Source organism: Bubalus bubalis, chromosome 1 (assembly GCF_019923935.1).
Source record: "Bubalus bubalis isolate 160015118507 breed Murrah chromosome 1, NDDB_SH_1, whole genome shotgun sequence".
Taxonomy (NCBI): Eukaryota; Metazoa; Chordata; class Mammalia; order Artiodactyla; family Bovidae; genus Bubalus; species Bubalus bubalis.
In genome coordinates this window covers 29258533-29280663 of record NC_059157.1, presented here as the reverse complement: position 1 = coordinate 29280663, position 22131 = coordinate 29258533, and the positions used below count along the sequence as shown (strand labels likewise).

The window sequence follows — 22131 nt, the reverse complement described above, 5'->3', positions numbered from 1 at the left end:
CTAAAAGGCTCATTATGACTTCCAGGAGGATGGATCCCTTTCCACCCCCTTATTCATATGTATCCAGGTCATTACACTGGAAATGTCTAGTTAGATACATTATGAGCCCCAAATAACTAGGAATTTTGGGGACATTTTTAAAATGGAAACGTGTACATGAATTATGTGGTCCTATTATGAAATAGTTAATGTATTAAATAGTTGAACACAGAAATGGGATGTTCATAGAATATGTTGACAGGACAAAAAGTTGAAACTCTTGGCAGAACACCAAAGTCAATATCGGAGCCAAGCAAATACTGCGTGCAGAGCCCTATCGGGAAAGCTTGAAGACCGGCCATTTTTCAATGGCACGAGACACTCTCAGCTCCAGAACCACGGAAGCAATTGTGCTTTCAGGTAGAGGATTTCTATTATTCTGATTGCTTCCAAATAGTTGTTTTTTTTTTTTTTTTTCCATTAAGCATTGTTTTTACTTTATAAAGCAACTATTAGTTGACATTCTAATTTCCTGTATATTTAGAGAATGTAGAAGGAACTGATGCTCTTATATGTGGAAACATAAGTGCAAGATACTTTTCAATCAAAGAGAACATTGATTAAAAAGTTTAAAATGGGCTTGAATATTTGGAATATCTTTCCTTAGGGATTTTGGACAGATACCATTACCATGGTTTACAATAATTTTCCTTTTGCTCAAATCAAGAGGTTTCACAAATGTTTAATTTCTGTCTACCAATTCCCTTCGCATAATTGCTAAGAACATAGGTGCCAAATGGACAATAAACACAAGAGTAATCTAGAGGTCTCAATTTGTATCTCATGCCAAGTCCTTGAGCGTAAAATGTTCAGAAAACCATTGCTTTCTATACTGATAATTGTGTGCTTAGATTTGCTATCCAGACATTTACAAGAAAATCTGTATTACCTTATATTAAGATTCATGTTAAATATGATCTATAAACAGTAGAGTTCTGTGCCTGTTGCTTTCTCTTTTAGGATGACTGCACTCAGGCAAGCAGCTTACTTCGTTTGCTTGTTTGCTACAGTTTCCTGTGGTGAGTGGATTATCTCTAAGATGCAAAGGGTGAGGGGGAGAGTAATCAAGCAAGACATCCGACCCTCAGGATACATATCCTTTTAAGGTTCAGCACCAACTACCACTTTGCAGATATATCATCCTAGATACACCAGAAGGAGGGGCCCAGAAATGAGAATGTCTTGGCAGGTGTTGACAGAAACTTCTGTTTGGAAAAGACTCTCCACAAAGCATATCTTAAAACAGGTAGCCCTCTATTTTTATTATCAACATTAAAAAATCAACTTTATCTGAATATTCAGAAGAGTGCTAGGTATTTTATAGCAGCTGGGTCCAACCCGAGTACCATAATATGTACTCAGTACATATTTTTACTCTTTTAGACTTCTGGAGAATCATTTCAGAAAAGGAAGTACCTAATTTATATTTAATTTAGGAAGTCATCTATTTGAATAGTTTGAGTTTCACCATCAGGTTTTGATCTTATTTCTCTTTCTATCCATTAAAATTTCACAGAATAGGAATGATTTTAGACACTGTTTTTCATTAATTATTGTAGAATGGAGTTTTTGCAATGCCACCATTATGGGTGGTTTCTGAGTCTTTGTTGACTTAAGAAGACCACATCACAATGATGTTTATGGCTAAGACAAACACTTCTAGGTGTCTAGGGTAAGGGTTACATTTGGCAAAAAATAAATTCTTAAGGAAGAAGCTTTTTTCCCCTAAACCAAACTCCCCTCCATCTGTCCCCTCATTCCAAATTGCTCTTCTGAGCCATAATCATTACCACATACAAATACACTGAATGCTGAAGAGTAGAAGCCAGAGATGCTGTGAACCACGGTGACTTCAATTTTATTATTTTTGAAAATAATTATGATCATGCTAGGGAAATTAGAGGTGCAAATTAGCGGAAAATGAGAAAATACCTGTCATCTGTAGTCTTATAATACAGAGATGGGCTTTGTTAAAAATATCTTTTTCAGATATTTTTCTGCATGTGTCTTTATACACTCTGTTATTAGATACTTTTTTGTAACTTACGTTTCCCATTTATAGTGATCTTTCAAACAGATAAATATATATCATGTTTTTGGAGCTTAATATTCTTCTCTATCAGAGAAGGCAATGGCAACCCACTCCAGTACTCTTGCCTGGAAAATCCCATGGATGGAGGAGCCTGGTAGGCTGCAGTCCATGGGGTCGTGAAGAGTCAGGCACGACTGAGCGACTTCACTTTCACTTTTCACTTTCATGCATTGGAGAAGGAAATGGCAACCCACTCCAGTGTTCTTGCCTGGAGAATCCCAGGGACGGGGGAGTCTGGTGGGCTGCCGTCTATGGGGTTGCACAGAGTCAGACACAACTGAAGCGACTTAGCAGCAGCAGCAGCATTCTTCTCTATTCATGATATTTTTGTATGCACATTCTTATATACATGTTTATTTCTGTAGAAAAAACTTTGGAAATTAAAACACCAGATATAGTAAAGGTGTGCATAGTTTTGAAGGTTTTATGATATATATCATCAAATTATCTTCCAGAAAAGTTGTTCCCATGTTAGAAGATACGGAGAAACCAAGCTAAGGTTGCATTTGAGGGAAAATAATTTATGTACAAATTATTATGGTTGAGCATGATAAATGAAAATCAACCAAGTATTTTTATGCATAGGTACCCAAAAATTAATTTTAACATCATGCATCAAGCCCTAATATATCACTATTTCAGGAATTCCTTGGCTGTCCAGTGGTTAGGACTCTGTGCTTCCACTACAGACATGGGTTTGAGCCCTGGTCAGGGAACTAAGATCCCACATATTGTACAGCAGGTATATTTCATCTTGCTTCTGCATTTAGTCATGTCATAAGATCTCTGGGTATTCCATGGACCAATTAGGAAGGTTTAGAACGCAGATACATTTCTTTTAAAATTATTATTTCTTCCACATTAATGTGTCTTTTTTCAATGATTCTGTCACAGGATGCTTGACTCAACTATATCGCAACACATTCTTCAGAGGTGGGGATGTATCAGCCATGTACACCCCAGATGCCCAATACTGTCAGCTGATGTGCACCTTCCACCCTAGGTGCTTGCTCTTTAGCTTTCTTCCTGAAAATTCAACCAGTGATGCAGACAAAAGGTAAATGTTGATATTTCTTTATTGGGGAAGCCAGTCATTTTTCAAAATGGAATCAGTTGTGTGCACCATATAGCAAGATTATGTTTCTAAATGGCCAGCTTCATTGGAATCACCCTGAGGAGCCCTTATCTAAGCAGATTCTTAGGCTCAAGCCCAGACCTATCAAACCTAAGTCTCTTGGGCCTGGAGATCTGCATTTTAAACAATGGCTTAGAGCCATAGAAAGTAGTCTTTTCCTATCCAAGACCTCAAGGAAAACACTTGAAAATCACTGAGTTAAGAGATTATCTCAAGAAAGGGTCTAATGCTGCTGCTGCTAAGTTGCTTCAGTTGTGTCTGACTCTTAGCGACCCCATGGGCTGCAGCCCACCAGGCTCCTCCATCCATGGGATTTTCCAGGCAAGAGTACTGGAGTGTGATTGCCTTCTCCAGAAAGGGTCTAATAATAGGTGAATATTTCACCTGAACAAGAAAGGTACTTGCTGTCTGATGCATGATCACACTTACGGATAGCATAGTTCTTAAGAAGATACTATAGAAGGCAAGCATTTTGTTGAGAAAATAATTAAAATCCATCTTGTAACCTTGGGAGAAGGTAGGTCTGAATGATGCCTATAATGAGCCAGTTTGGGCACCTATAGTATTCATGGCATGTGTATGCCTACATGTGCACGCATGCATGTGTGTGTGTGTGTGCACGCATGTGTGGACATGAACATATATTGTTAACTGGTAATTTGAAAAAGTAAGAGCATTTGAAAAGTAGTTGGTAATGAAAAGTCTTATTCAGTCATAAAGTTGCTCAAGTACCACCACAGTTTTATTAGAATTTTCTTTACTTTTGATCAATATCCAGAATGAATGTTTCTTCCTTGTTCCCATTTCCATATCCATAATTCTTTTCCTTTATCTTTATTCTATTTGAATTAAAAACTAGGAGTTAGACTGTCATTCCATGATTCTACAAGGAAAATGAAAATGAAAAGGTTAGCCATGTGATCATGTCCGACTCTTTGTGACCCCATGGACTGTAGCCTACCAGGCTCCTCTGTGCATGGAATTATCCCAGACAAGGATACTGGAGTGGGTAGCCATTCCTTTCTCCAGGTAATTTTTCCCAACCTAGAGACCAAACCCAGGTCTCCTGCATTGCAAGCAGATTCTTTACCATCTGAGCCACCAGGGAAGCCCTCTACAAGGGAAAACTTGTATAGCAAACCTAGACTGTATGTTAGAGGTGGCAACTTTTCATTTAAAAAGTTGAATTGGGTTCTAGAATCCTTTTAAATAAGGAAATTACATAAAAGTTGACATTAAAGACAGAATGAAGTTTTTTAGTAGGTGTGGACTGTAAGGAGTTAGTAGTCAGGATGAATACCAAATATAGATGCAACTCTCATGACTGATTTAATTTCTTAAATGAAAATATTTATAACAACAATCACCGGGTGGGAACATAATTCCCACAAAGTTTGGGAACACAGGAAGAATCATTCCCTCTTTTATATGATTGACTTTCTCTATTTGAAATGTGAATATAAAGGAAAACAATGCTAAAGGTAGGTATTACAAAGATTGTTAGGTATTAAGGAATTGCCTCTAAGAATGTTTTTTTTCCCAGCAGGTGTCAGGCATGCTGTAGTATTTTCCTTATTTCTGGCTGTATTTGTAAGTGCATAGAAATGCTAGACATTTCCTCAATGTGTGTTTATCATTCTATTTCTTATTAAACTACTTTTAAAAAACAGGTTTGGTTGCTTCTTGAAGGACAGTGTTACAGGAACCCTGCCGAGAGTGTCACGGACAGGTGTAATTTCGGGACATTCTTTAAAGCGATGTGGTCATCAAATTAGTGGTAAGATGTGATTTCTGAGCTCAGTTTGAATGGACAGTGGGTCTACCTTAGAACAGCTTCTGCTCAAACTCTGTACCACCACGTGCTTTTGGAACGGAGCACTTAGAAAGATAACAGAGATGGGGTTGTATTCTGGATGCACGCTCTTATCTTCAGCAGTCATCTCACACTTGAGGAGCCTCTATCATTTATGAGGCTGGCACTTTGGTGTCAGATGTACAGAAAGTAAATACACAACCAAATAATACTCTCCCCTTGTTTCCCAAACAGAAACAGACCAACAGAGAACAAACTTAATGGTTACTAACGGAGAAGGGTGGGGGGAGGGATAGATTGGGAATTTGGGATGGACATGTACATACTGCTATATTTAAATAGATAACCAACAAGGACCTACTGTATACCACAGGGAACTCTGCTCAGTACTCTATAATAAGCTATATGGGAAAAGAATCTGAAAGAGAATGGATATACGTATATGTATAACTGAATCATTTTGCTGTTCCTGAAACCAACACATTTGAAATCAACTATAGTCCACTAGAAAATTTAAAAAAAAGCTACCTAGCCCAAATTGATGATTTACTTCCAGAAGGGAAACTGATTGAATTTGTTCTGTGTGTTTTATTTGGACAGCTTGCCACCGAAGCATTTATAAAGGAATCGATATGAGAGGAGTCAATTTCAATGTATCTAAGGTGAGAAGTGCCGAAGAATGCCAAGAAAGGTGCACCAACAACATTCACTGCCAGTTCTTCACATATGCCACGAAAACCTTCTTCAGTGCAGAGTACCGGTGAGTAACATTCAGTGTCTGTTCTTTCTGATGGTGTTTTCAGAAGCATAACCTTTTTTTCTTCATAACCATTTTTTTTCCCCAACTGAAAATCAGAGAGAGTTTTTAGGTCTAATCAGTTTTCTTAGTCTTAAAGAGAATAAGAGTATTCTTAAAGAGATGGAAATACCAGACCATCTTACCTACCTCCTGAGAAACCTGCATGCAGGTCAAGAAGCAACAGTTAGAACTGGACATGGAACAACAGACTGGTTCCAAATAGGAAAAGGAGTACATCAAGGCTGTATACTGTCACCCTGCTTGTTTAACTTATATGCAGAGTACATCAGGCAAAATGCCAGGCTGGATGAATCACAAGCTGGAATTAAGATTGCCAGCAGAAATAGCAACAACTTCAGATATGCAGATGATACCACTTTAATGGCAGAAAGTAAAGAGGAACTAAACAGCCTCTTGATGAAGGTGAAAGAGAAGAGTGAAAAAGCTGGGTTAAAACTCAACATTCAAAAAACAGATCATGGTATCTGGTCCTATCACTTCATGGCAAATAGATGGGGAAAATGTGGAAACAGTGTCAGATTTCACTTTCTTGGTCTCCAAAATCAATGTGGACAGTGACTACAGTCATGAAATTAAAAGACACTTGATTCTTGGAAGAATAGCTATGTCAAACCTACACAGTGTTTTAAAAAGCAGACATCACTTTGATGACAAAGGTCCATATAGTCAAACCTATGGTTTTTGCAGTAGTAATGTATGGATGTGGGAGTTGGACCATAAAGAAGGCTGAGCACCAAAGAATTGACACTTTTGAACTGAGGTGCTGGAGAAGACTCTTGAGAGTCACGTGGACTGCAAGGAGATCAAACCATTCAATCCTAGAGGAAATCAACCCTGAATATTCATTGGAAGGACTGATGCTGAAGCCAAAGCTCCAATATTTTGGCCATCTGATTTAAAGAGCTGACTCACTGGAAAAGCCCCTGATGCTGGGAGAAAGTGAGGGCAAGAGGAGAAGGGGGCAACAGAGGATAAGATGGTTGGATGATATCACTGACTCAATGGACATGAGTCTGAGCAAACTCAGAGAGATAGTGATGGACAGAGAAGCCTGGCATGCTGCAGTTCATGGGGTCGAAGAGTTGGACATGACTTAGACACTGAACAACAGTCTTATTATTTTATTCAATTTTGGCATCATTTTTCCTAAAGAGAAAAATTTCCATTTGGTCCGCAAAAACCCTGTGCTTGTAGAGTGAGATGTCAGTAGAATAATGTCCTGTAGAAGAATAGTTCCTACTGCACCCTCACCCTAACCCTCCCTCTATAGAGGGGGACATGTCTGTTTGATGAATAACACAATTTCTAACTCGCTCATCACTGAGGTCACTGTTCTGATTGCTTTGTTTATTTTCTACTGACCATGGATCATTTTCAACAGGGAATGGACTTCTGCAGGCACCTTGAAGTTTAGGAAGCAAAGTAACCTCTGTTTTTCACATTCAGGAACTCCTGCCTATTAAAACGCAGCCCACAGGGGACACCTACGCGTATAAAGGTGCTGAGTGATGTGGAGTCTGGATTCTCACTGAAGGCCTGTGGAAACTCGAAAATTGGTAATTGTATGGCTCCTACTTCACTGTGTGGGCTTCTTCCCCAGTGGCTCAGTGGTAAAGAATCTGCCTGCAATACAGGAGATGCATGAGACACAGGCTCGATCCCTGGGTCGTGAAGATCCCCTGGAGAAGGGAATGCAACTCACGCCAGTATTTTTGCCTGGAGAATTCCACGGACTGAGGAGCCTGGTGGACTACAGTCCATGGGGTTGCAAAAGAGTCAGAGACAACTTAGTGACTGAACAACACACAGGGGAATACTAGTCATTATGCTAAGAGCCTTGGCTTTGTAGAATAATGCACATTTGAGCAGTCTTCACATCAGTCAGTGAAACACTGTACCACAAGGAAGGTAACCAACCAGAAAGTCAGTGAGGGCAGATATTTATATAGTCCTTCCTTTGATTTGCACCATAGAGAATTAAGGGTTTCCTTTGTAGTTCAGATGGTAAAGAATCTGCTTGCAATGCAGGAGATGCAGGAGACACAGGCTCAATCCCTGGGTCGGAAAGATCCCCGGAGGAGGAAATGGCAACTCACTTCAGTATTCTTGCCTGGAAAATCCCATACAGGCTACAGCCCATGGGGTCGCAAAGAATCAGACATGACTGAGTGTGCGCGCGCGTGCACACGCGCCCCCCCCCCCCACACTTCACTGTGTGATTGTACTAGGCAGAAAAAGAGCCTCCCCAAAACATCCACATCCTAATCTCTGGAATCTGTAAATATGTTACCTTACAGGGCAAAAAAGCCTTGATTAAGTATGTGATTATGTTAAAAAAAACTTTGAGATTATTCTGGATTATGTGGATAGACCCAATGTAGTCACAAGGGTCCTGATAAAAGAAAGAGAAAGCAGAAGGATCAGAGAGTCAGACAGAGAGATCAGAAGAGGGTACACTTCTGGCTTTGAACTGGAGGAAGGGTCCCTAAGTCAAGGAATGCAGGTGGCCTCTAGAATCTGAAAAAGGTAAGGAAAAAAGTTCTACAGAAATTCCCAAAGGAACAAAGCCATGCCGGCATCTTGATTTAAAGCCCAGTAAGACCCGTTTCTAGGGAAGGAAATGGCAACCCACTCCAGTATCTTTGCTGGAAAAGTCCCATGGACAGAGGAGCCAGGCGAGCTACAGTCCATGGGGTTACAAATAGTTAGACACGACTGATGACTAAGCACTACACGTTATCCCTATCATGAAAGAACTAAGGACAAAGATCCATTTCAGACTTCTCGACTTCTGATCTTCAGAACCGTGAGATAATAAATGTGTTGTTTTAAGCCACTAAGTTTGGGATAATTTTTTAAGCAGCCCTAGGAAACTAGTACAGTGACATTGTAGAGAAAACTATATGGTCATTTCTTGGTGGTGTCTATTATCTAGCGAAGGGACTCTGGCATAATAAATCAATGAAACCCTATGTTTCAGACATAGGGGTAATTTTAATTGAAAGAGCCAGAAAACTTGCTAAGATAGTCTGTCTTATTTAGCATATCAGCATGTCAATGATAACACGTTATCGAAACCAAATTATCAATAGCCACTTCTATACAGTTACGTGCTGACTCTGTGCCAAGCCCTGAATGGGGAGCTGGGCTAGGCTCCTGCCTTAGAAGACTAGGGAGTTGGCAACAATGCCTCTTTTTTCCCTTTGGTTCCCAGCCTCCCCCAGCACACTTCTTCCATGGTGTGCTCCAGATTTATTGCTTCAAGTTAAGTATTATTTTATTTTTTAATAGTCAGATTTGGTTCTTTTCTGTAATTTAATTTCTGGCTATTGATATTGTCTGGTGAAACATTGTTTTCATACTTCTCTTCAGTCCTTTAAGATTTTTTTTCTGTTGTTTTTTTTTTTTAATGTGTGGACCATTTTTAGAGTCTTTATTGAATTTGTTACAATATTGCTTCTGTTTTAAGTTTTGGGGGCTTTTTCTTTTTTTTTGGCCATGAGGCATGTGGGGTCTTAGCTCACCTACCAGGAATCAAACCCACATCCTCTGCATCGGAAGGTGAAATCTTAACCATTGGACCAAGAAGGAAGTTCCCTCTCCAGTTCTTTGGACATGGTTTCCTTTAGTTCTTTGAACATATTTAAAATAGCTGATGTAAAATCTTGGTATACTAAATCCAATGTTCTTGCTTCCTTAGTGATGGTTTATACCTTTACTTCTGTGTATGGGCCATATTTCCTTGTTTCTTGACATGTCTCATGATTTTTTTGTAAAAAAAAAAAAAATCAGACTTATTAAATACAAGCATGTGACAAACTCAGGACATCAAACGCCCTCCTTCCCCAGAGTTTGTTGTTGTTGTTAATATTTTGTGTTGCTGTTGCTGTTTGTTTGGGGACTTTCCTGAGCTAATTGTACACAATTGCTAGCCCCTGTTGTGACATGACCACGGATGTCTGTGCTCAGCTTCCCCTACAGTTTTCTAATGACAGGACAGAAGTTTCTTTGGGTGCCTAGAAGTAGTGAGTTTGCCAGCCTTGGACAAGGGGCTTTTTGTGAGACTTAGGGCATGCGTTTCACTGCCCTGCCCTGGCCTGCCCTTTACAACTTTGCCCTGGCCTCCACTTTCTGCTGACACTGAGTTCACAGAGGTCAAAGTCAGTCCTCGGTGAGGGCTCGGGGCTTTCCCAGCACGGGAAATGTGCAGAGCCTCTGTCAGGCACACAGTCCGCTCTATACAAGTATATGGCTTTCCAGATTCCCAGGAGTATCTCAGAGATTTTCAAACTGGGTTTTCCTTCTAAGATTCTCATTGGCTTGTGGTATGCCCCTGCTATTACTACTGACTTAGGCAGCTACAATGATGTATAATAATCACAATCTTTTTTTTTTTTGACAAATACTTTCAAGGAAAAGGCTGTTGACACTGAGGAGGTTCTGAATCAGGTTAAAGAAACTCAGTCCTTGGGAATAGGGTTTTCCTGAGAACCTCCAGTCAAATGATGACAGTTATCTGGGGACAGGGCTTGGGAGTAGCTCCAATTCCGTTCTGCCCCTTCCTGAGGCCCATTAGGCTGCTGGTTTTCCCCACGATTGTGGGTATTTTCAAGGCTTCCATGGAGCTGTGGAGAGGGGATGAGAGGGCAAGTTAAAAACCTCATAGAACTCAGGGCTCTTGCTGAGATTTGGCTGTTGTTCTTGGATAAAAACTCCCTGGGCTATTATAAGCCTTTGGTTCACTTCTAGAGTTCTGAAACTACATTAATTTTGACATTCTGGCCAGTGCTCTTGTTTCTTTCTTCTTTTTTTTTTTTTAATGGAGGAAAGGGTTTGGAAGGTCTTTACTCCGTCGTTCCTACTGACATCTTGTAGCGCTTTTGACAAACAAAACAAATGAAAATGAAACTATCTTTAAAAAACTACATGGTCTTTGGAACATACTTAGGCCCTATCCTTTTGTCATCTGGACGGGTCAGACTGTGCCTGCACTTTATATTCAGCAATGGTTCCGTATTTTGTTTGGAGCAACAGACGTGTCAAAAGACAGTAACCAAGATCCTGAGATATCTCGAAACATAGGAAAATAAGATACCATTAAAGAAACAGATTAGATATTTAACCCTAAAAAGTCAGGATGACTGTTTGAAATTTTTGTTTTTGAAGAATGGTCATTGGGAAAAGGATTGGACTAATCTGTCTGGTTTCATAAAATAGATACTGCTATGATGAAAATACGAAAAAAATTCTGACTCCTAGAGTGGTCCAGAAGTGAACCTCGTCATGAGGTAGTCAGCTCCTTATCATTATAAATGTCTGAAAAAAAGGTTGAACTACTTGAGAGGATGTAGTTGAAGGTAGACATGGAATCCCATAAATTCTCTTCCAGCTTAAAGTCTGATTTTTTTAAAAAAAGATTTAAGTAGTTGAGGTCTAATTTCCTAAACTTCCCATCTGAAGATATTATGTGTGGCAGGCACACTCTCTTGATCTAACTATGTTCATTTAAATTTGAATTCTTTATGTCTTTCTCATAATTGCTACCATTATTCTTTAAGCTTACATAATTTTAATAGAATTTGTTTTTGTTGTTCGGTGGATAAATCATGTCCAATTCTTTGCAATCCCATGGACTGCAGCACACCAGGCTTCCTTGTCTTTCACTGTCTCCTGGAGTTTGCTGAAATTAATGTCCATTGAGTTGATGATGCTATACAATCATCTCATCCTCTACCACCCTCCTCTCCTTTTGCTTTCAAACTTTCTTAGCATCAGGGCCTTTTCCAACAAGTCAGCTCTTTGTATCAAGTGGCCAAAGTATTGGAGTTTCAGTTTCAGCATCAGTTCTTCTAATGAATATTCAGAGTTGATTTCCTTTAATCTCCTTGCAATCAAAGGGACTCCCAAGAGTCTGCTCCAGCACCACAGTTCAAAAGCATCAATTTTTCAGCACTCAGCCTTCTTTTTGGCCCACCTCTCACATCCGTACATGACTAATGGAAAAACCATAGCTTTGACTATACAGACCTTTGCTGGCAAACTGATGCCTTTGCTTTTTAACAGGTTGTCTAGGTTTGTCGTAACTTTCTTTCCAAATGTCTAACTCTGTGACCCCAGGACTGTAGCCTGCCAGGCTCCTCTGTCCATGTGATTTCCCAGGCAAGACTACTGGAGTGGGTTGCCATTTCCTCCTCCAGGGGATCTTCCTGACTCAGGGATCAAACCTGTGGCTCTTGCTGTGTCTCCTGCATTGCAGGCAGATTCTTTACTGCTTAACCACCTGAGAGGCCCTAATAGACTTTTAAAGTGATAGTTGCTCAGTCGTGTCTGACTCTTTGTGACCCCGTGGGCTATACAGTCCATGGAATTCTCTAGGCCAGAATACCAGAGTGAGTAGCCTTTCCCTTCTCCAGGGGATCTTCCCAACCCAGGGTTCAAACCCAGGTCTCCCACATTGCAGGCAGATTCTTTACCAGCTGAGCCACAAGGGAAACCCAAGAATACTGGAGTGGGTAGCCTATCCTTTCTCCAGTGGCTTTTCCTGACCCAGGAAATGAAACACTTTATGTGTTATCAAATTGAGTAAATAATAAGAACATAAGTAAAAGTATAATTGAGATATAATTATGTTATGGAAAATGAAAGTGGATTTCCTCTTGTTCTAATGGGTACATGGCATTTTTGTTAGAAATTCAGGTTTTTGTTGATGTCTTTATTCAAATATTTTTCAAAATATTCAGGAAAACATAACACAAAAGCTCACATGCCTAAGGCCTGAATTTCAGGGTCAGGGTAACATAAAGAAAATATAAACAAAAGCTGAGTAGCTTAGGTATTTCAGACCAAGTAGGATAGAACACAGGTTAAGACATTTTATTTCTCTGACATAGGTATCTGTCTTTTATCAGATTGAGACCAGTTTTTTCTTCTCCCAAATGGCAAACAACAAGCTTGGGGATTTTTCAACAGACATTTTTTTCACTAAGGATGTGTAGTTCTATGAACAAACAACAGTCATAGTTTCCTTAGTTATGATGACGAAGTACAAGCATATGTAGCATCGTGACATGTACATCTTCCCCTGTGGGTTCACAGGCTGCCGCGTGGACATTTTCCAACATCGTGCGTTTTCAGATGTGGATGTTGCCAGAATTATCGCACCAGATGCTTTTGTGTGTCGAACCATCTGCACCTATCACCCCAGCTGTCTTTTCTTCACATTCTATACAAATGCATGGAAGACAGACTCTCAGAGGTCAGTAGGCGTGTGTCATGCTCACTACCGTCTTGGCATCATTTTCATTTTATACTTTGAGTTTTTCCCAAGTTTTGTTCATTTCCCTCAAAACACTTGAACTCATAGAATGAACTTATGGTGACCAGAGGGGAAAGTGGCGGGGGAGAGGGATAGTTCGGGACTTTGGGGTGGACATGTACACACTGCTATATTTAAAGTGGATAACCAACAAGGACTGTATGGCACAGGGAACTCTGCTCAACGCTATATGGCAGCCTGGTTGGCAGGGGAGTTCGGGGAAGAAGCATATATGTGTATGTATGGTGGAGTCCCTTTGCTATCCACCTGAATCTATCACAACATTGTTAATTGGCTATACTCCAATATAAAATAAATTTTTTTAATTAAAAAAAAAACACACTTGAACTCATAGTTTAAATAGGTGCTCTTCTGCCAGGTGCAGATTAGTTAAGAGATTAGCAGACTTTCCTATCCATCTTCTCTTACTTAAACAGACCATCCAATCAATGAAATAATAGCCATGGATACCTTTCCTACTAATCTTAATGTTTTGTACTAGCTTGAAGTAAACCACTCACTGGGAGCATATCCTTTAAGCTCCTTTGTTCTGACCCCAGTGTTTCAGAAACTAGAGCCCTGTTTATCCTGATCAAGGTTCCGATTCCATCTCTTGACCCATAGATAACCTGTCCTTTTCTTTACACACAAGATGGAGCTAAGAGAAGGGTATCAAGTTATAATAGCATCAGCACCATAAATCCCCAGAATCTGTTATTTCTTCTTCTTTTTTTTTAATTAGAAGGTAGAACTTTACCTTTCTTTTCTTTTCGGGCTATTTGTGCCTATAAGTTTTCTTCAGAGGGAGATGTGGCTTGATTTACATTTAATCTCTGTAATTCATTAGAGTCCTGTAGTCTGATGTTCTTTGGAGGGAATTTCTCAGAAGAATAAAACTTGCAGGGGGTGTTTTTTTGATATGAGGTGTTCTTGTATTTGCCTTTAATGGGGTTTTCTTTCTTTCTCTTGCTTTTTTTTGACAATAGAAATGTTTGTTTCCTTAAGACTTCCCAAAGTGGGAGCCCAAGTTCCCCTAGTCCTCAGGAAAATGCCATCTCTGGATACAGCCTTCTAACCTGCAAACAAACTCTGCCTGGTAATGCGATTTGATAAAAAAAATATTACACAAAATGTGATACATTCTATGATCTTCTAACAAGCCTCAGTGTTCCAGAAACTTGTGTATGTGTGGCTTATCATTTGCATTTTCTATTGTTTTTACATTTGACATAGGCACAGAGCCCTGCCACTCCAAAATTTACCCGCAAGTTGCTTTTGAAGGAGAAGAGCTGCATGTGACCTTCGTGAAAGGAGTGGATGATTGCCAAGAGACCTGTACAAAGATGATTCGCTGTCAGTTTTTTACTTATTCTTTATTCCCAGAAGACTGTAGAGGAGAGAAGTTAGTGAATGCTTATTTTTCAAAAACAGTTGGCAGATAATTTCCTGGGCTTTCATCCTCTGAGGTTTAATCTCATGCTGATCATCTTGTCTAGGTGTAAATGTTCCTTACGCTTATCTTTGGATGGCTCCCCAACTAACATTACTTATGGGATGCAAGCAAGCTCTGGTTATTCCTTGAGGTTGTGTAAACGTGGGGACAGCCGTGGTGAGTAAATCTCACTTTTTTCATAAAAGGGATCCCTGTAGAGGGATGTGTGAGTTGTTTAGATAGCTTTTTTTAATCTTCTATAATGGAACTATGTGTCTTGTTTTCCTTAATTGAAGGGGACTGTGATTCACCCTCTGATCCCAACCATTAACTTCAATGCTCTCTTTTTAGTCTGTACAACAAAAAGGACACGCATTGTTGGAGGAACAAATGCTTCTTGGGGAGAGTGGCCCTGGCAGGTCAGCCTGCAAGTGAAGCAGAGAGCTCAGAGCCACCTGTGCGGAGGGTCAATCATTGGACGCCAGTGGGTCTTAACTGCTGCCCATTGCTTCGATGGGTAAGGTTTGGCTGCATCTTATCTGGAGTTGTATCTTGCCTCTTCATTTTGAAGACTCTATAATCAATTTCTCCATCATCATGTCAGTTTATTAATATCCATCCCTCCACAAAGTTACAATAGCTTTTGATGGTAAGAACTTGGAAGATTTTCTCTCTCAGCAACTTTCCCAGGTAACTCAGGGATAAAGAATCCGCCTGCCTCCAGGGAAGGTTCGATCCCTGGGTTGGAAAGACTCCCTGGAGGAGTAAATGGCAACCTGTTCCAGTATTTGTGGCTGGAAAATTCCATGGACAGAGGATCCTGGTGGGCTCCATAGGGTCAGAGAGTGGGACATGACTGAGCACCCATGCACGCCATTGTTAACTGCAGTCACCATGCTATCTGTTATATCCCCAGAACTTATTTATCCTATAACTTTACTCTAAATAGTAATTTTAGACTTATTTTGCATATATCCATATTTAAAGAGTTAATTTAAATGTTCACACTTCCCAAAATATAGATATAATTTACATAGTGTTGAGGTTCCTCTCCTTTGTCCTATTAGAGGTGTTACATAAAAACTGGGTTTTCCTCTTGGTTGGATGTCAAGTCAAAAGACACAACCAAGCCAAAAATTGGGAGAAGGAAGGATTTATTATTGCAGTGAGTAAGGAGAACACTGAGGATCTTTCCCAAAGCAGTTGTGTCCCCAAACAGCAGAACTGGAGAAGTTTTAAGCTAAGGGTACATGCATATTCTTGAAGGGCCTTGGCCTGAGTCCAGGCCTTAGTTGATTGAAGTCATGACATGGGTCAGAAAATGTCACCATCATCATGCCTTAGGTTCCAGTTGATCTGGTGGTTGAGTGCTTCTGGCTAATCTTTGCCGTTGAAAGACAACTAGGAGTCTTTACAGCTGACCCATAATCTTTGCTATTGCTACTTCTCTTACCTGTAATAGTCCTTTGTCTCTGCATTCTTTTATTCCCTTTAAGATCATTAATTACTGAGACCTATTCAAGGACAGAGCTTTCTTGTGGTTTAGTCATAACCTACCTGCAATGCAAAAGACATAGGTTTGAACCCTGGATGGGGAGAATCCCCTGGAGGAGGTCACGGCAACCCACTCCAGTATTCTTGCCAGGAAAACCCTATGGACTAGTGGGCTATAGTCCATGGGGTTGCAAAAAGTCCAACACAATTGAAGCAACTGAGCACATTCGAGGACTAGCATTGTGGCCCTGCTTAAATCACAAAACGGCTTAAGGTAAAAATGGTTTCTTTTATATCAAGAAAACCATGACTGGATCTCTTTCTCTGAGGACCCCCTACCCTATCTGGTTACAGGGAGACTTGTGTACAGTCATTCTTTCTTGCCAGCTCTGAATTTCATGGAAGTGATTGCTTTCAACTTGGTGAATGATTTTCCATGATAAACTGCGAGACATCTCCTGAACACAGTTTCTCTCAGAAAGGGACAGCAACATTCTTGTATATTCACTTACAGAAAACATGACATAATTATACACTTTCCAATATTTTTAACTAAATCTTCAGAGTTCAGCACTGCTGCTGTTGGTGCTAAATTGCAAGGAGGAGAAATTAGGTATGTAAACATACGTTATATGTAGTATTTTCTTCCCAGTTCTCTTTTGAAAGGTAAAGTGAAAGGAGAAAAGAACAATATCAAAGGCCAGTCTTTCTGGTTTCAAATCAGTTCTTATTTTTCCCTCCTAGGCTTCTTTTGTCAAATATTTGGCGCATTTATGGTGGCATTTTAAATCTGTCAGAGATAACGACAGAGACGTCTTTCTCACAAATCAAAGAGATTATTGTCCACCCAAATTATAAAATCTCAGAAGGCAGTCATGACATTGCCTTAATAAAACTTGAGGCTCCTTTGAATTTTACTGGTACGTAGCATATTTAAGGAGACATGTATAGCTGAACTGTGTTGGTTTAAATTTTCACATCAGTTTCAAGGAGGGGTCAGAATCTAAGGAGACTGTCTTTATTTTCTGGTTAGTGAAGTTGCAGGAAAAATGAGTATTGCCAGGAAAAATAATTTGAGACTTGACATAAAATGTCTTCTACTTCAGGGCCAAGATGTGTTACTTAGTTCTTTCAGGAAGGAATACAGCTGCATATTATACTATTGAAATAATAACAGACATGGAAGGGAGCATGACTTCCTTTGACAAGAGTAGCAGAATTAGCATTGCCTTGAGCATAGGCATATTAGGAGTATCTGAGGGCAAGCATATTCAAATATTAATTTCCAGGTGAAACCTGAGTAGGGAAGAGACTGCTGGACAAGGCAGTTCTGGGAGACAGTAGCTTTGTGGTTGGACGGGGTGCATTTGGAGGTACAAAAATCTCCACAGTTGCTGAATGCCTGCTGGGTCTGCTAAAGATTCTGTGTCCTCAGGCAGGATGTCCTTGCCTCCAGTTACCCCACCATGGGATTGTTATTAAAATCAGTTAGTAAGTTAAAGTGCCTAAAAATCATGCTTAAAACAGTGTAGACCCCTCTGCTATTACTATTGAGGGAATCATACACAAGAACTTGTAAAGGCTCTTGACAGTAAATTTGGGTTCGGAGTTTTAAAATTTAACACCCAAAATGACTGTGATTGGTGAGACATATTCTTGAGTCACTGACCTTAGAAACTGAGTGGAAAGTAAAAGGTGTATTCTACTTGGTGCTACTCTAGAGAAAGAGAATATAGGGGCAGAAAGAGTATGTATTTTTAAAGTCAATGTCCATAACTAAATCTAGCCAAACTCTAATGTAAAAATTACCTTTCAGATTTGCAAAAAGCAATATGCCTACCTTCCAAAGATGATACAAAACCAGTTTACACTGACTGTTGGATAACTGGATGGGGCTTCACAGAGGAAAAAGGTACCACATGGCATTTTATATGTTAAAACACATGGAGTAGATTTGTTTAATTGGCCTCTAAAGTTATATCCAGATTTGTGATTTTTTTTTCTAACTATTCATTCCCAGATATGTATTCAGTAATTCTTGAGAAGACAGTTTTGCTTGGTCCTGGAAAAATTCATAGGGTAATCTCTTAAGCATCTTTGTTTGACTTCTCCTAAAGGATTGGTCCTATACAGGACTAACAACTTCCCCAAGCTCATCCTGTCCTCAGAATTAATAGAGTTCCCATCTCCCAAGGCCACTGTTATCCCTTGGATTAATAACCAGGAGTACAGGCAGACATGTCATCTCTCTTTCTGGAAGGCTTTTAAATCTTTTTTTAAAACACATCCTTCCTGCAACCTGGTAAAGCCTGCGAACCTCTTCTCTAATGATGCTTTTACACCCATAAATAAAACACACAGGATTACAATGAAAACCAATGAAACTGCAACTTATCAGAATACTTTGAAAATGACAGTGTTAATAGCTCAGTCGTGTCAGACTCTTTGAGACCCCTTGGACTGTAGCCTGCCAGGCTCCTCTCTGTCCATGGGATTCTCCAGGCAAGAATACTAGACTTGATTGCCATGTTCTCCTCCTGGGGATCTTCCTGACCCAGGGATCAGACCTGGGTCTCCTGCACTGCAGGTGGACTTTTTACCATCTGAGCCACCAGGGAAGCCCTTATTTCTTAACAATTAATGTAAATCAACTTTATTATAAATTGTATAGTTCATTCCTGCCAAATTGAGAACTATAGATTTTTTAAAACTGTTTAAAATTGCAGTAGAGTTGATTTACAATGTTGTGTGACTTGCTGTTGTACAGCAAAGTGAATCAGTTATACATATATCCACTCTTTCTTAGATTCTTTGCCCATACAGGTCATTGCAGAGTACTGAGTAGCATTGCCCATACCATATAGTAGGTCCTTATTGGTTATCTATTTTATATATAGTAGTGTGTATATGTAGATAACCAATAAGGACCTACTATATATGTTGAGGGGCTTCCCAGGTGGCGTTAGGGGCAAAGAACCTGCCTGCCCAGGCAGGAGACGTTAAGAGACTAGAGTTGTATCTCTGGGTCGGCAACATCCCCTGGAGGAGGACATGGCAACCCACTCCAGAATTCTTGCCCGGAAAATCCCACGGACAGAGGAGCCTGGTGGGCTACAGTCCATGGGGTCGCAAAGAGTAGGACTCGACTGAGCGACTGAGCACACATATGTATAGTTTTTCCAGTTTTACTGAGATGTAATTGACATACACGAGTGCATAAGTCTATGCTAAACAGAATAATGTTTGGCTTACATATGTTGTGAAATGATCACTATTATAAATTTGGTTAGCATTCATCATCTATTACAGATGCATGTGTGCTAAGTCACTTCAGTAGAGTCTGACTCTTTGCGACCCCATGGACTGTAGCCTGCCAGGCTCCTCGTCCGTGGGATTCTCCAGGCAAGAATACTGGAGTGGGTTGCAATGTCCTCCTCCAGGGGATCTTCCTGACCCAGAGATTGAACCTGCATCTCTTTTGTCTGCTACATTGGCAGTCAGGTTCTTCACCACTAGCACTACCTATGAAGCCCCTATTACAGATACAGACATACAAAAATTTTTATATGAAGAAATGACCTTCACGGAAACGTCAGCATTCTCATTTAAGACTGTAGTCTTACTTCTATATTTATTTTATTGCCTTCTTCTGATGTTGCCTCACAGGTAAAATCCAAAATACCCTACAGAAGGCAAATATTCCTTTGATATCAAATGAAGAATGCCAGAAAAGTTACAGAGATTATAAAATAACCAAACAGATGATCTGTGCTGGCTATAAAGAAGGAGGAAAAGATGCTTGCAAGGTAATTCATTAGAGTATGAAAAACACACAACAGGCCACTTGAGAAAAATCATTTCAAGATATGTTTTTCCAAGAGCAGTTCTCTATAGCTTTCTAAATGACTTGGAACCAAATAACCTGATAATTTCATATAAAATCTTTTAAAAATTGAATATACACCTATAATTTTTATATCTATCTCACAGCAGGAGTATGCCATCTTTAAGGGAAGACAATTGTGCAGAGAAATCATTGTGCTAAAATACAAGCACTTTAAGTTTATCTCACCTTGGGATGTGATGATGCCAAATTTTCTGTGTTGGAATGAGCAGAAAACGCCAACTATATACTGTTGAATTAGGTCACTTTTACTATGTCCAACAGCTCATGAGACACATGAAATATCTGAAGAGCTACGAGAAATTGTTTCCATGGTGTGTGTGGTATGACTACAGAATTTTAAAGGCACATCCATCATAACCTTCTCTCATTTTGCTTTTTCCTTTTACTGTGACACAGGGTGATTCAGGCGGTCCCTTGGTTTGTCAACATGAAGAAACATGGCATTTGGTGGGCATCACTAGTTGGGGTGAAGGCTGTGCCCGCAGGGAACAACCAGGAGTCTACACCAAAGTTGCTGAGTACGTGGACTGGATTTTAGAGAAAACCCAGGACAGCCATGGTCAGCCTTTGAGGAAGTAGCCAGCTTGAGAAGCTTCATAGACACGGGGAAGAGCCCCCCTTGGAGTATTCGATTAACAACCTGCGTCCAATTCACGTGCTGAACCTTGGGGTTTCTCATCTGCAAAAACCCCACAGAGGACAAGAGGAGTGGTGTCTACCTCTTGTCCCTGTCATAAAAGGAACAATGCATAACGCTTTCAGCATTCAGTAATAATACCGTAATGGGAGAGAAAAACAACTGAGTATCTCTACAATTGTTTGTTATAAAATAAAAATGGGCAAAAAGTGTGATTAACGTGTTTTATTCTGATAGTGAAACAGAACAGAAGACAAGTGACTCCAGGTTGTAGCACATTGCCTGGGATCATTCTAACCTTACCACTGCCTCCGGAACTCAGTCTATCCCAGGGATGATAAATTCTTCTCTCAGCCTCACCTGCACAGTCATTCATACCTACTACTGCCTGCCTCACTTGGGGTGAAGAGCCAGTGATCTTGGATTTTGTTCTGCCAAGTGGAATGGAAGAAACCTGTGAAATGTGCACTTTTGCAAGGAAGAGATGGGTTATCTGAACCTGGAAGATTAGCAGCGCAGCTTTCCATGTCAGCTTCTTACCTTGGTTCCCTGGGTGTTGCCACAGGGCTCCAGACTGGCCGTGCAGGGGAGACCTGTGGGGCTGCAACTGTCTGGGTGCAACTTCTGCCATAAGATCCTCACGTAGCCTTCGTGGAAGACAGGGGTCTGATTTGCTGGGGGTTCAGTGGGCTTCCCAGGTGGCGCTAGTGGTGAAGAATGTGCCTGCCAATGCAGGAGACATAGGAGACACAGGTTTGATCCATGGGTTGGGAAGATCCCCTGGAGGAGGGCTTGGAAACCCACCCCAGTATTCTTGCCTGGAGAATCCCATGGACAGAGGAGCCTGGCAGGCTACAGTCCATGGGGTTGCAAAGAATTGGACATGATTGACTTAGCACACACAGTTGATCCTGGGTTCTGCAGTAGTAACCCAAAAGCAGTAATAAGTAAATTCGTGTGGTAGGAAGCAGTCCTGGAATGAATGATATCAAGTCTTATGTAATACAAATTCCAAACTTGTCCGTGACCAACCACCACAACTGATATCAGGTAGTTATATTCCATCCCACTGAACTGACTTGACATTGACACAGAATTTGACCATTCACAAAATACTGGGTAAATGAATTAGAAAAATAGAAAAGCAAAGTTCCTAAAAGAGGTTGAGTTTTTCCTTCTATATTCACAGACACAATGAGAGGTAGACAGGACTAAAGATGGAGGGGACTGACTGAAAGAAAACCACAAGGTCTGAGTCATTCATAAACCACACAGTAAGAAACTGAAGAGTTAAGGGCTTACTCCACAAATAAATTCCCCAGATTTTGTAATATCCGGCTGGATTCCCTGAAATGATTTAAAAAAAAAACAAAACCCCACAACTTCAACTTTTACTTTAGTGTGCAACACAGATACTGTGGGTATTGTTTTATATTTAAAAAGAAAA

The 22131-nt window shown here is 40.2% G+C and overlaps 1 protein-coding gene across 1 annotated transcript; it reads left to right on the top strand.

Annotated features, from left to right (window-relative positions):
• Positions 1 to 301: 301 nt before the first annotated feature.
• On the top strand, positions 302 to 20899 carry KLKB1 (kallikrein B1). The gene is made up of 15 exons (XM_044938292.1): positions 302 to 399; positions 1000 to 1058; positions 3026 to 3188; positions 4937 to 5043; positions 5680 to 5839; positions 7346 to 7455; positions 12995 to 13154; positions 14201 to 14310; positions 14448 to 14616; positions 14711 to 14823; positions 14998 to 15163; positions 16885 to 17060; positions 17957 to 18052; positions 19807 to 19946; positions 20444 to 20899. The coding sequence occupies exons 2-15, from the start codon at positions 1001 to 1003 to the stop codon at positions 20624 to 20626; spliced, it is 1911 nt and encodes a 636-aa protein (XP_044794227.1). The 5' UTR covers positions 302 to 399; position 1000; the 3' UTR covers positions 20627 to 20899.
• Positions 20900 to 22131: the final 1232 nt, after the last annotated feature.

Coding starts and splice junctions, on each gene's coding strand:
- KLKB1 (XM_044938292.1), top strand. CDS start 1,001: ATGACTGCACTCAGGCAAGCAGCTTACTTCGTTTGCTTGTTTGCTACA. Junction 5,044..5,679: donor ATGTGGTCATCAAATTAGTG/GTAAGATGTGAT, acceptor TTATTTGGACAG/CTTGCCACCGAAGCATTTAT. Junction 14,617..14,710: donor GAAGACTGTAGAGGAGAGAA/GTTAGTGAATGC, acceptor CATCTTGTCTAG/GTGTAAATGTTCCTTACGCT.